Raw genomic sequence first — 15540 nt, 5'->3', positions numbered from 1 at the left:
ACCAAGTATCAGAACCGATCATGGAACTAGAATACATAAAGAATTTAGTATTTTTTCAGCAGAATCTTTGGCTATTTTAAATACAAAGTGCATTTAAAATAGTCACGCTAGATTCAATAGTCATTTGTGCCGAATGAAAATAATTGATTCAAATGCATGTCAAGAGTGCAATAACAGCAGTCAGACCCTAAATCACATATTTTTCGAATGTTCCGCTTATAATATTCAACGCTTAGTCTTTATTGATAATTTACTGAACATTTACAAGAAACCGGAAAATATCCCGCGCGACATCAAAGACATGCTAACTAATTTTGAAACATATATACCTATATATTTATACGTTACCTCGATATCGATAAAACTTTAAATAATTGATACAAGGATATGGACTACGGATAAGACTTAAAATTTGAACACGAATGAAAACATAATAAATAAATATACATAAGAATTGGCCTTTGGCCTCATCACTTGTTCAAATATGAAGAAGTTTAAAAGTAGACTAGGCTGTACGGTCTAAGGATCTTTGCCTGTTCCATCACTGAAAAGGAGATGGACGAATATGGAAAAAAAAAAAATGTCTATGGTACAAAACGTCAATTTACAGAAAGTAGTTTGTTATTTGAGCTTGTTTCATAACACAATTATTTTGAACAATCACAGAAAATTCCTTATTAATAAATGTTCACATGGTATGGAAGATTGTTCTCTAGTATTCATAATGTTGATATGACATCTTTACAACTATACAAATTTTTATTACGCCAATGTGAGAAATTGCCTCCTGATGCATGTAAACATTATAAGTTCGCGGTAAAGCAGGTAAATTAGTCTTTTTTTTTAATTTCCTATTATAACATTGGAACAAATTTTACTGTATATTACACTACCGCTTTGGTTTCGCACGAGTGTTTAACAAAAAACATCAATGCACATACATACACCTTTTCACAGTTATGTTCTCTATAAAACTGTGTATAAAACTATAAAAGTGCATCATAGTCAATAATTTACTCAGTGTACTCGTTATAGCTATTTTTGGAATTTTTCACAAATTGGGTTGTACTATTAAAGTTATCATAGTGATCCCATATTTCATACTGAATGTTTTTGAAAATATTCTATTAACTATATTCATTAGGTATAATATAGAATACATGATACATATTTTTAAATCAGCCTAGTAGTTTAGCCTATTTAATGCAAACAAACAATTAACTCTTATATGTGGCTAAAACTACCAAACTTACATAATGATATTGCTTATAAAATCGCTTTGTTGGATTAAAATTCTTATAATTATAATAACAATTTATATATAGAAATAATGCTTTCTTGATATTTTCCATTTAACATACCTTCCATATGTGCTATGTATTCTTTTTGTTACTTTTACCAAGTTTGAAAACTATTACACATTATTTTTTATTACAGTTTTGGATACATGAGTACATTTCAATTAGTTTTAAGTGGAGTTATTTTAGCTGTATATGATAATATGCCATTGTTATTGTGCCTAATTGTCTAGCTGCATTCTACAATTTCCGGTCGATTATTTTCTTTTACAGAGTTATAAACAACATAAATTGGAACCAGATTCAGAGAGAGTAAAAGAAATTATTGCAAAAAGTGTGCAGGATGCAAATTGGATTGTGAAAAAGGTAACTTATATTTAAAAAAATTCGCTCATTGCTCCAACATAGTAACAGCATAAAACTGATGACATAAAAATGAACTGCATTTATAAACCTGTTAACCGAGCAGGACATATGAATACGTCAAACTTTTGTGTATGTGTAGGAAATATGTATATCTACATTTTTTTAATTTCTGCTGCACCCTGGAACCTGGAGTGGGTGGAATATTTCATATCAAAAATATATACATTAAATTATATTATGCTGATACATCCTAGTGAGAGACAGTGCCCATTATATGCTGCATAATTAAAAAAGGAATTCCCCGGTTAACAGGTTAAAGAAGTATTAGAAATTGACTTTCAGTTGATTTCACTTTATTGTAGTTAATGTAGTTAATTATTGTATACTATATGTATATAAAACAGTAATAAATTGTAGTTGGCTGGCTCAGTATATCCCCCTCCTCATAATCTAATATAACGACATTACATTATAATACATCATGTCAAGATAAAAATCAATCTATTATTAATAGACTCAGAGTGGCTATTTAATAATGACTCCTGTAAAAAATGCCTAGATAGAAAAAATATCATGAGATAATCATCATAATTATATCCATTTACTGGTTTTTACATGTTTGACAATATGTAATTTTTAATGGGCTCCTAATGGGATCTTGACAATAAAAGCATGATAATATACCTAAAAAGTTGCTGTGGTCCTTAGATAATATATTTGTGAAATAGACTTACATGGGGATGTTATTCCAACAATATATATGTTGCTGGCAGCTTGTCTACCATTCTTTTTATAAGTTTTATATATTTGATATCTATTTTTTATATGTCACTTTTGACTAACAAATTGTTTTGTTACTTTCCTTCGCTGTGAGCCCTTTTGGAAAGAATACACATTTTTACTAGTATTTGATTTTTATTCAAATAAGTAGTTGTGTTCCCGCTTGCAGTAACAATATATTTTGAAGAATGTTCTTGGTATAGACAAAGTGCCTCCACAGTTTTAGTATAGTATAAATTTGCAGATAACTGCTTGCACTTGTATGTACAAGAATTTTTTTTTCGTTGTTCAATTGGTTTCTCATTAAAAAAAATTTAATTAAACATTTCATATAATAACATGATTGGTGTTTGTTTCAGTACATACAAAAATAATGGATTTATTGAGTATAATTAGTATAAAAGCAGCAGATAAAGGAACATTTAGATTTATATATGACAAGCAAATATTGTAATTTAAAAAATGAGCATCTTTGGAGAGCGGATTGAAGATTATGAAATACTAGAACATCTAGGTAAAGGTGGATTTGCACATGTTTATCGTGCAAGATGTCGCAAATCAGGATTGTTTGTTGCTATCAAAATGATAGACAAAGCTCTTATGGCCAGTGCTGGGATGATAGGACGTGTACGCCAAGAGGTCACAATTCACTCTCGTCTTAAGCATCAGACTATATTAGAATTGTATTCCTTTTTTGAAGATGCCCACTATGTATATTTAGTTTTAGAATTGGCACATAATGGAGAGTTAGCTAAACATTTTAAATTAGGAACACATGGTCTGTCTGAGAAGGCTGCTGGTGATATTTTTAAACAAGTTGTCAATGGAGTATTGTATCTTCATTCTTACAATATTATTCATAGGGATCTTTCATTGAACAATTTGCTATTAACAAAAGATCTTAGTGTAAAGATAGCTGACTTTGGATTAGCAACACAATTAAATGGACCTGATGAGAAACATGTCACAATGTGTGGTACTCCAAACTATATATCACCTGAGGTAGCCTCTCGTGAAATGCATGGTTTACCAGCTGATGTATGGGGATTAGGCTGTATGTTGTATACACTTTTAGTTGGCAGGCCACCATTCCATACTCAACATATTAAAACTACACTTAATAAAGTTATTAATGCTGATTACAATATACCCTCAGAATTATCTCTTCATGCTCAAGATTTACTACAAAAACTTTTATGCAAGGACCCTACCATGCGAATTACTCTAAAGGAAATAATAGAACATCCTTTTTTAAACAATAATATTAATGTCTCTAATGCCACCAGACATGATTTGTCAAGAGATTCAGGATTTCTGACTACATTGCATAGTACTCAACATAGTGGCAAAGTAAGAAATGACGACAGAACTGTATCTGATTATGGTGTGGTCTGCAGGGAGCAAAACATGGGTATTTTTATTAAGAAGGATGTGAGACCAGCATCTTTTAATGTATTCACAGGTTTACAGGAAAGTAATGGCCATTCATCGCATGGTAATGATTATGGGCCTGGTGATATGCTTGACAGAAATTCAATTCAATGTAAAAATTTACAATTGCATAAGTATGATAGTGCATGTAGCAGTAGTAATGCATTGCTTGAAAATATAAAGCAATTGCAAATTAAAACTCATAAATCTGAAAATATTGAAACTATAAATGCAGTTGGAGAAAACAAAGAAAATACTCCTAAATCATCAAATTTAAATACTAATACATTGAGTGTTCCACCACTTTGTGCAGAAAGATTACCAAACATTTCACATAGAACCAGAAATGCTGTATTAAAAATAGAAGCTTCTGGTGTTATAGTAGAGTTTATCAAAAAGAAAGGTAAAGACAGGGAAGAAAAGGTAGTAGAAATATGCAAAATATCCAAAGATGGCATGAAGATAATTATTTATACTGTTGATAATTGTAAAGCCAATAATCTTAATGTGGATTATGAGCCAGCTCCTGATGAAGTATTTTCATATCACAATTTACCACAAAAACATTGGAAAAAATACTTATATGCTTCTCGTTTTGTTGATCTTGTTAAAGCTAAGACACCCAAAATAACACTGTATTCATCACTAGCTAAATGCCAACTCATGGAAAATAGCACTGATATGGATATGTTTTTTTATAGTGGTGAGAAAATAACCTACACACCTGTAGATGGAATAAAAATTATTGATAAAAACTTGAAAACATATAATAATCCCAATGCTATTCCAGAATTGAAATATTTGATGGAACACTATGAGGAATGTTCCAATCGTATTAAACGAATACAAATGGCATTATCTTCCATTCCAGAAGAATGTTTTCCTTTGATTATTGGAAAAAGACCGATTACAACTGCAAGCAATACAGGTTTAGCTAATCATGGATCAGTTAACTTGAATTACAATACTCCTGTTTTCAATGTTGGCTCATTTCATCGTACCACAAGTTCTAGTCAGACTCCGAGTGAATACAATTTTTCTTAAGCTATTGCGTAATACGATTTCTTAAGCAGTACCAATCAAATATAAAATTGACAAGCAGATAGACAAGTTCATTCTAGGATAGCATCCGATACTATAATACCTTTAGTCAAATGTGGTAGATATTTGCTACTAATTATTGATTTCTGAACCTGAGTTGTTTAAAAAGATCTAATCTTTATACTATGCAATAGTATGTTTGATAGAATTTATATTGTATTTTAATATCGCTACCATTATTGCTAATATTTTTCTTAATTTCTATACTGTATAAACAGAATCGCGTATCGATGCACCTCTACTGAAGGCTAAAATAAAAACATTAACAAATAAAGTAGAAGCTTCTGTATAGTTTAATTTTTATTTGACTATAAGGTACATATCTAATATCTGATAATGTGGAATGGTTAATTATATATTTATATGTATTAATTTAATAAGAACTAATTATAATTATACATATTAATTTATGTTACTTTTACTGTCCAGTATTTGTTATTAAGTGCAATTTGAATACAATGTACAATAAAAATCTTTCCATATATAGAAAATATATTTTGTGTGTCTTTCTCGTAAAAATAAATTCAGCAATTTTGATAAAATGTTCACAGAATATGTTGTTAAATATGGATCAACATATAGACTATGCATTCATAAGGGGGGCTATTGCTTAGTTTTATTTCACACAAATTATATTTGTGATTTTTATTATTGGCATTTACATAATAAAACTGGAATTATGCAATTTGTGGAGTTGAAATAAAATTTATTATTATTATAATTTATTATAAACTACACACAATTTTTATTAACTATTAATTATAATTATTTTAATATCCATTTTAATAATTAAGTCATAAATGGCGATTAGATGCTTTATTTGTTTCTTGGTGACATCAATAGATTAGAGCTAATAATGTATAGGCGTACGAAGTCGTGGACACCGGTTTATATTAAGGGGATATCCTAGGATTCTCATAATTTTTTAAATTTCACCCACCTTTGAGTATGTAGGCTATAGTCAGTTTTCAAAATTGCGTAGACTAAATTGACAGTTATAACAGGGCGCGTACCCTTATTTTAATGCATTTGGCTTTAGTGGATGAAACTGGCCAGTGCAGGCTCTCCAAAGTCACAGAACTCATGAGGCGACTGAAGGTCAACTAAAAAAGATAAGACCACGATACCCATTTCAACGGTTTTTTTTTAATGTGTCCGTATGCGCTAATGACATACGAGTGCGGTATTGTTCGTTCTCTATGCAATTTATGAATGTGCATAAAACTTCGTAGATTCGCGCCTAACATTCGAACATACTTGTAAAGATACATTCAAAGTTTCGTGATTTTTCCATCGCGTAATTAGGCCATTTGTAGCTACAGAAGGCGCCGAGTCAATAACATTGATTTAAATTTATACTACGTTTGTTTAGAAATGTTAGGAGTAGAGCCGCAATAAGTAGTATAAAATCTATGTTATAAACTTGCTCAATCTATTATACAAAAGTTAACTTCTTATCTAAGGTGACTATATTTTGAGTGTGTGAAAGCCACGGTTTGGCTTGGTTGAGGAGTTCGATCAAGTTAATCATAACGTGTCTTTGTTAGAACGAGGTTTGCAATCGATGTCTAGACTGGCTGGTGTGTTTGAATATTTGAAAAGAGAGTGTGTTTTGTCATCTTGTCTGTCGTCGTATTGATGTATCTTTAACTTATCTGTATATTGTATTAAATGTGTTTTTATATTATTTTATTTTGATTAGAAATATATTTTGTTTATCTTATTCTACGTTATTTACTTGAACACCACTATAGTTACTCTGTTAACGTGAGAAGTTCGGAGGTAACTTCCCTCGCAGTCTTTCGCAAAAAGAATTGCAGAACTGGTAACATCAAATTTGTATCAGAAGTAAAAAAAACAGACGAGGAAAATATATTTTGGTTACCCTAGGCTATATCATTTGGTATATTTACTTTACTCTTTGCCTAGGCTCTAGGGAGTGAAGATGTGCTAACTCGTATTAAACATAACTCGAGTTGAAATTCAGGTAACTCGAGTTACCTGGAAGAAATAGTTTTTTTTTTAATTTCGTACTATTCTAATGTTGTTGGATTCAAATCACAGAACACCAATATCCTAACGGAATTCAGATTGCCTAGACAGCTTCACTGAACCACACTGAACTGGGGCGCATGGAAATGGCACTCCATACCCGTGCGCGGAAGGACTTATCGAACGCATTCTTTGCCGCAGGTCAACTCTTGTCATTTGAGTGCTATTTTTTTAATATCATTCAATAACTAGGTCGTATTTCCTATATATTTGAAATGAATCTGCATGAATAAGCATTTTTACATTTTACAGGTCTACTCTACTGTGGTGATTTGTAAATGTTTGTTTTCAAATGTCAGTCATTAGAATGATACCATAACCTCAAACACATAATGAGACGTTTGTGACAAGTGAACATTTTATCATATGAAATGATCGGAAAATTTCATGTCGTTGTTAGGTGGTACGACCGAATCACGCTCCCGCTCTTTCACTTGATTCGTCCATGCACCGGTTGAATTCTTCCAAGTCGAGTTAATTCGAATTATACGCAACTCGAGTTGACACATCTCTACTAGGGTACGATCTATATATATATACATCTAGCATCTTTGACCATTATGAGCAAGATTATTTCACTATTCATTCGACCACTATTCATACCTTTATTCGAAAATAATTTATATAATATGTTCTTGCAGTGTTGCTGCTATCGTTCGTCACATTTGGTTGCTGTACTTCTATGTACTGACTATGCTAACTACCGATCTGTTTTGTAGTTTGTTAGGTACCCTTGGCGATATCATAAATCTCTCGTTAATTGCCCGGGCTCACCCGACATTATTACACCTGAGATCAATGAATTTGCATTTTATTCTACGCTATGGTAGTATCACAGTACGAGTATACAGACTCTATGACAATCTGTAAGTGAGAATCCAAAGCCGTGAAACGTGAAACTAAAATAAAAAAAAATTAAACTTCATCCATCTTTTTTTGTCACGATGCCTCCTAAGAAGCAACCAGAGAAATCGGGTACTAATATTTTTATATTAACTAATTATTTTCTTAGAATTCTACTCTACTCATATTTGTTAATTATAATTTATGCTCTTAACTAGAAAAATAGTAAATATTAAACTTGGTTAAATTATTGTCAGCTATTTAATGACACGGCAAGCCACGCGGTATCTTGCATATACATATAAATCATAATTAAATCGTCAATTTTTGTTATCATTACAGTGTGTGAAATTTACACTGAAATATATGTGAATTGTGTTAAGTGTATACATTTTCTAGCTACGTTTTTTATAAAATTATTGTTATTCCATACAGTTTTTTGACCTAAACTTTTAGGTTAACAGCGTTCCACCAAATCTGCTGTATGTCAAGTTACGAAAACAATAACTCAATATTTATGCGAAGAACTACACAAAAATAGTTACAAAGAATTATTATATGTCTATTCCATATTTTACTTCTCTAAAAAATACCTAAATTGACTTTGGATGAATAAAATGTAGTTTTGGTAAAATTTACTACACATTTATGTATGCTACGAGAGCACCTTTGAAGTAAAAATATAAATTATTTGTTTTGAAAATTGACAACCTACGAAATTTCAATAAGGTACTATATATATGTGCTTAATTGAATTTACATATTTCAATTATAGGATCGGCCTCAGGGTCTAAACCCGCAGAGAAAAAGCCAGCTACGGCTAAGACGCCAGCCGCAGCTCCGAAAGTTACTTCTACTAGTGCACCTAAACCGGCATCAGCAAAGACTCCTGCTCCAGCCCCTAAAGCTGCAGCGCCTAAAACGGCACCTGCAGCAAAGCCTGCACCTTCTAAACCAGCCCCAACTGCAACCGCCAAGCCTGCTGAAAAAAAACCTACAGCTGCTCCAACAGCAAAACCTGGTTCTGCCAAGGCTGCTGCCCTTAAGGTTAAATCAAGTGCTAAGCCTTCAGTTAAGAAAGCTGCATCAGCTACAAAGCCCAAACCCAAGCCTGTGGCTACAAAATTGAAAATTGCACCTAAACCTAAGAAGACAGGCATTAAGGGACAAAAGAAGCAGGCTGTAAAACCTGTTGCTAAGGCTCTTAAAGCTCAACGAAAGGTAAATATAATTTAATTAATTTTTAACAAATTTCTTGTATGCATTAGTAATTACAGTCAGACATATTACAATAAAAAATGATAATAGACATTCTTGTAGGTCTATCATACAGGACTTTTATTCCACAAAATTTAAAGAGTATTGATTTGATTGTAAATGGTTTTGTTTTTTAAATAATGATATTGATTGGTTGTCAAAAGTTGAGAATGTATACATCTTTAAATGACTTATTTAAATTGTCTACTAACTACATTATAATAGCCCAAACAACATCTTTCCCAAGCCAGTTTTGTTTATTGTTAAACTGGAAATTACCATGTTTAAATTTTTACTACACTTTATATAAGTGGGATATTTGTGATGATAATGTTATTTTTAATTCCTGGTGTTTTGTATAATACAATACAATACCTGTTTAAACCATGTAAACTATTTATTAAAATGCTTACAAAGTATAAATAAGTATTACTTTGTCTAGATTAACAACAATATATGTGTTTTGTTCTTCAGGTAGTTAAGGGAGAACATGGCAAGCGCATTCGTAAAATCAGAACTTCAGTTCATTTCCGAAGGCCCAAGACTTTTGAACCTCCTAGAAATCCTAAATATCCTAGGAAATCACTACCTAAAAGGAATCGGTAAGTTATATTTATACCTTTTCTGATTTTATCCATGTACATCTCCGTTTCCTTACCATTTAGAAAAAAATGATAGAAAAGGGGATACCATCATAATGATACTCTGTTTCAATAGAATTTACTGAAAAGGTGACCAAAGGGGTCATTAACACTGCCTGAGATGGCTTAGTGATGTCTAAAATCAGTATGAATAAAAAAATCAATAATTATATTGAATTTTAATACTCTATTGAATTTTTCGGTTTTTTTACTAAATTAATTATACATCATCAGAAATATGCTAGGATGGCTGACAAATCATATTCTATAGACAGATAGGGTAAATTTGATTGAATAAATAGTATCTTTACTTATTTATTAAGAATATATTTTTGACTTATTGACTTTATTTATTATTTATTTTATTTAACTTATTGATGAGGAATGAACAATAAGCATTGTAGCACAAATCAAGAAAATAGCAATGGTGTATGGGTCTGAATTATAAAACAGTAAATATATTATTATTGCTTGTTATTTTTACCTATTATTATATAACTTATTGCCATTGATTAAACTAATCTTCAATTTGATGCACTATATTAAAACAGTTCTCTGCAAAAATGTATGGCTGAGAAATCATAAACTAAGTTTGATAGAAATTAAATATATTAGAATAAAATCTTAAATAATTATCTATGCACCAATTAACATTATTTGACATATAGATATCTGCTATTAATAATTTTTGAGACAAAATGTTTGTTTACATTTTCTATAAGTTTTGTAGGAAGGCAGTATAATAATATACCTACCGGAATAATATAGACCTATTATTTGCTGAAATATTTTAGAGTATTCTATTGAGAAGGTCAGGCATTTAAGATATAATAAAAATAATATATATGTTATCTTTTTAATATATTAGTCCCGTTTAATTGTTAACAATGAATTGTTACAAATAAATGTTATGTTCTTAATTAATGTTTGTACTGAAGTTTTGATGCACTAGCAATCAATTGTAAAAACACTATATTCTAAAAATGAATAAGTTGCACATTAATTTGCTATTAAACATACTGCTTCACACTTTTTCAAAAATTTTTTTTTTCATTTTAATCTGGAATTTCAAGGATAGTTTAATAACAATGTTATTTCAATACTAATGTTTTAATTTTTTACAAAGCATTGTTTATTTAATAATATCTTGCAACAAAAAATATTAAATACACTACAAAAGCTGCCCCATATTGTGTATGTGTAGAAAGCCAAAGAATATTGTTTTAAACTGAAAAAGTATATACCTTTGTTTAAATAAGGTTTCTGTTATATATTATTATAATAATAATAATAATTGATTCAGAAATTGTGAATCAATTACCAAGAAAATGTTTAATTTATTCATAATTACTATTAATGTATGCACTATTCACACTTATAATATTAATATTGCAGTATGGATGCATATAATATCATAAAGTATCCATTAACCTCTGAAGCGGCAATGAAGAAGATAGAGGACAATAATACATTGGTATTTATTGTTCACACCACTTCCAATAAGCATCATATTAAGGCTGCAGTTAAGAAACTGTATGACATTAATGTGGCTAAAGTGAACACCCTCATCAGGTATGTAAAATACTTTCTAATAATTATTCCTGTCCTAATAATAAAAATTTTGTAAATATAAAAAGTATAAAGCTGCTTTTACGTCTGCATCTTTCTGTTTCTAAATTATGCAACAGATAAGACTATCTAATTTTCTCCTGGAAGTTTTATGTATGTATATAATATATGTGTACAGTTATATGATTTCTGTCATATGCCATGTATATAATGTGTATCCCGTGCACAGCCGAGATATGGTATATAGAATACAGAAATAGGTATTTTTATAATTGTTTCCTGTAATGATCTGCAAGTGAACAATAATCTATATTTACAAATGATGATATTTCAGTGGGAATCTCATTGATAGAGAATGAAATAAAACTTACACAACTCTGAATATAACCAAGTATCCTATTCTATGTTATAAATGTGAACATTCACTTACGAAGTTTATATATTTCCTTGTAGGCCTGACGGCAAGAAGAAGGCGTACGTGCGGCTTGCGAGGGACCATGACGCATTAGATGTTGCCAACAAAATCGGCATCATATAAATAGATGCTGTATTATATTGTATAAGAATAAAAAAAAATACATAAAATATTTTGTTTTAATTAGCCTACCTAACATTTTACCCCATACTGCATATATAGCAAATCATGCACGTAGCATGTCTATACATTCTACATTAATTGAAGTAAATCTACCTTGATTATGTAACTATATAACTAACAATTCACATTTAGATTAGATTAAAGTTCACAATTTTACACTTAGTAATGTCCCATTAACAGTTGCAGTTGTTACTAAATTACTAGTTTGCACTATACTAGGAGTCAGTAGGTAGGTATATTAGTATTCGTAGTATTCTCGTATATCTATATTATAGAATATTATACTGAATACTGCGACTCCATAATTAGTAATATGTCTATTTTTATGCGTCTATATTCTAGATTCTGTTATTATATAAGTAATTACAAAAAAACCTTTAGCTTTACTAAATGACATTTAGAGGCTGCTGGGATTATAAAGTTGTTTATGTCCAGTCCAGGGTTATTTATACATTATAATTAATTCTACAACTATATTACTATTTCTGACACTATTTGCTGTGTAACAGAATAGCAAAGAATCAATATAATATCGGTTAAAAACGGTGCTGAAAACAAGTGCAAAATTTGTTTATGATACACGCACGCTTTAGACCCATAACATAGTTTATTGGTACCTAATAACAGTAATAGTCAGGAACATGAAATGTCAGAAATGTGAATTTCTAATAAGTTCTATTATTAAATTACCGACTATATTTATCTTAAAAATTTTTATGTGTATAGAACTTGGTAACAAATACCCATGAATGCTTAATAAGTAATAGCTATGACTACAAATGTTTTTTTTTTTGATAAATTAAACGTTACTTGAGTTTAAGTGCCATGTAGCATAAAAAACATTATGGACTCTAAGCGTACAAATTATTAATAATACTTTCTCATCTAAAAAGGTATATAATTAAGGTGTCAATATTTTTTATATACTTTCCGTATATAAAAAAATATTGACTTAATAGGGATTTTATCACTGTAATTGGACAAAACAGTGGAATGTGCTTTTTTGTCTGTACATTTGTGCACTCTAATCTCAGAAACGACAACCGATTTGAGTGCTCAACTCACAAGAAATTTGTAGTAAGCTTCGCTTAAAACCTAGTGTTTCTTTTATTCCTATCAGTTTACCCACACCAAAGATACAAAAATAGTTTATTATTGTCATTCTAAACGTTAAGATAAAGTCACGGGCTCGGTCAGTATAAACCAAACTGACTAAACCTCACTCCTGTATTATATATATAACATTTTTTTGCTTTATTTCATTCAGTGGTATATATTGTCCACAAACTAAATAAATGATAATATGTATGGCTCCGTCTTGTTTGGTTTTATATTTGTAATCGATCTGTCTTGTGTAGTTCGGAAGAGCGGAAGGACGACCTACACGAAAATAACAGTACCTAGTAAATTTATTTGTTGCTCGAAATGTTAGTTACACTTTAAAGAACCCATGATTGAACATTTACAGATTATTATGAACATAAATAAAGAGTAATGTTTGTTTATAATACAATTTTATGTGTGCCCCTCATTAATTTGTTTTATACAATACTACTATACCTATACGTACTGTAAAAAAAAGGAACGCGTAATTTGCGAACTAAGGAATATTATTGCTGCTTAAAAATAATCAATAAATCCTACATGTTGTAGACCAGCTTAGTGCCTTTCTCTGACTCGAGTCGGAAACGAATGAACTAGTTCTGAACACAGCTGCGAACTAAGTTGAACACTCCGCTTCGCGAACTAATATGCACTAAACTAGTCATGCATGAATGACGCATTACTGTTTAACTTCGTATAAACACGACAATATTCGTTTACTCCTCGTTATAATTAGAAAGAGAGGAACCTCGTCCATCTCAGTCGTCAAGTAAAAAAAAAGACCAGCAATAAAACTACAACCAGCCTGCTTTCTGTCACGTCATGAACAGTCACGAACTTAAACGTAATCTGAGGAAATCATGTGTTGATAAGTGGTCAAACTAAATAGTGTCATTAGTGCTACGCAATATTTTTGGACGTGTTATATCGTTAGCCACTTGAATACTTGTTCTTTATTTTATAAGATAAATAAAGGTGTTTACGATTTATTTGAATTGTTGTGCAAATTAATATAACCTCCAAAATGTCAGACGGTACACAGGATATTCTGAAGGATGCGACCACGGCCGCCGCGGCCGCCGCTGGTGGATCGCTATTCAGCACATTCGATATTGTCATGCTCGTTGTATTGTTAGGAGCAGCAATTTGGTGGTTATACAGTTCAAGAAAAGATAACAAGAAAGATGAAATAGTTCTTAGCAAATATTCAATTCAGTAAGTATCTTTTGTTTTTTTGTGACTAAACTATTGATAATAATATAATATTATTTGAAGTTGAACTAAGTAGATAACTTATCTCAACAATATAACGTACCGAGGTAAAAAAATAATTAATTACAATGTTCCCAATTTAGAAGTTGATACAATAGATGAACCAAGATTTTGTAAATGGGTGATGATAGAATATTAATCCAGACTGTATTAAGGAAATAATACTATATAAGAGTACCAGTGAATGATAAAAGAATCAGGTCACCCTGCCCTGTATGTCGTATGTAATTTAACCCCGTTTGTTTAGAGGGATGACCCCGTGGAGGTCGATCTAATAGGGCACATGAACACCAAATCAATGTATATGCACCTATTAAATTATAACATCGTTCAATATTTTTTTATGTTTCATTCATAAAAAAATATTGATCATCTATGTATTTATTATATTATATAATAAATATTAGGCTTGAAGTCCATTCTTGATGTTAGATTGCTGGCAATGGGCAACTAGTTCTAATAATCGTTCTCTCCTTAGTAATAGAGACTTGTGAGCCAATTAATTAATGTACCATCATACCAAGTTAGGTTAACTTCCGTGGGTACCCACCTGGCCATCATTGTGGTTAATTCTTGTTATGTTATACGTTGCTAGCAGTGGAGTTACTTTTCCACATTACTCCCCACATCGAAAGGATATTCATCGTTCACGGTTGGTTGCACTATGGCGGCTAACTGTTTATCGTGTTGTTTGAAGCATCCAAGGTTATAGGAAAAGGGAAAGAAATCAGGGCGAAGGTAAGGGTCCAATCCCGTATAAGACATTGCATCCGAAATACAATTTGTACGCTTATTTATACGTGGTCCCAGAAATTTCATCATGTAAAAGAAGGAAGGTTTTGGAATATATACAACAATTTCGCCTCAGGCACATTATGGCAACTTTGTTTCTGTGGAACGTCGAATGCATGAAAAAGTATAAAGCGCAGATGTACCTAGAGATGTACGAGGATGTGAGTACTACATATACCTACACACATTTTATACTGTAGACAATACTGATTTAATGTAAAGTCCTGTACAAAAATGTGCACTGTTCAGAACTTCTCAAAATATAATTTTGAGAAGTTCTGAACAGTGCACATTTTTGATTTTTACGATTTCAGCATAACTTTAAAAATTACAGTTTTATTATATTGCAAAAAAAAAAAAAGTGAATACCTACTCCTAAAAATATTCTCAAAATGACAAAACCTTATATATGTCCACTATTGACGAGTGACGAGTA

General features: G+C 30.9%; 3 protein-coding genes across 3 annotated transcripts in view; all 3 read left to right on the top strand.

Annotated features, from left to right (window-relative positions):
• Window positions 1-600: 600 nt before the first annotated feature.
• LOC131848387 (serine/threonine-protein kinase PLK4) lies at window positions 601-6555 on the top strand. The gene is made up of 3 exons (XM_059198217.1): window positions 601-825; window positions 1572-1664; window positions 2804-6555. Exon 3 carries the CDS (start codon window positions 2907-2909, stop codon window positions 4917-4919), a length of 2013 nt encoding a protein of 670 aa, XP_059054200.1. The 5' UTR covers window positions 601-825; window positions 1572-1664; window positions 2804-2906; the 3' UTR covers window positions 4920-6555.
• Window positions 6556-7893: 1338 nt separating this feature from the next.
• LOC131848389 (large ribosomal subunit protein uL23) lies at window positions 7894-11923 on the top strand. The gene is made up of 5 exons (XM_059198218.1): window positions 7894-8003; window positions 8647-9092; window positions 9603-9730; window positions 11165-11341; window positions 11792-11923. The coding sequence occupies exons 1-5, from the start codon at window positions 7973-7975 to the stop codon at window positions 11874-11876; spliced, it is 867 nt and encodes a 288-aa protein (XP_059054201.1). The 5' UTR covers window positions 7894-7972; the 3' UTR covers window positions 11877-11923.
• A 1830-nt stretch (window positions 11924-13753) lies between these two features.
• Window positions 13754-15540, top strand: part of LOC131848504 (NADPH--cytochrome P450 reductase) — a 28698-nt gene continuing 26911 nt past the window's right edge. The window contains exon 1 of the mRNA XM_059198392.1: window positions 13754-14255. Coding sequence (XP_059054375.1) covers window positions 14065-14255 — 191 coding nt within the window. The 5' untranslated portion in view covers window positions 13754-14064. The remainder of the gene's footprint in view (window positions 14256-15540) is intronic.

The sequence above is a fragment of the Achroia grisella genome, unplaced genomic scaffold, assembly GCF_030625045.1.
Source record: "Achroia grisella isolate CSIRO2021 unplaced genomic scaffold, CSIRO_AGI_Agris_v1 utg558, whole genome shotgun sequence".
NCBI lineage: Eukaryota > Metazoa > Arthropoda > Insecta > Lepidoptera > Pyralidae > Achroia > Achroia grisella.
Note: the sequence above shows the minus strand (reverse complement) of the source record. Positions and strands in the feature narration are given on the sequence as shown.

Coding starts and splice junctions, on each gene's coding strand:
- LOC131848389 (XM_059198218.1), top strand. CDS start 7,973: ATGCCTCCTAAGAAGCAACCAGAGAAATCGG. Junction 8,004..8,646: donor GAAGCAACCAGAGAAATCGG/GTACTAATATTT, acceptor TTTCAATTATAG/GATCGGCCTCAGGGTCTAAA. Junction 11,342..11,791: donor AAAGTGAACACCCTCATCAG/GTATGTAAAATA, acceptor ATTTCCTTGTAG/GCCTGACGGCAAGAAGAAGG.
- LOC131848387 (XM_059198217.1), top strand. CDS start 2,907: ATGAGCATCTTTGGAGAGCGGATTGAAGATTATGAAATACTAGAACAT.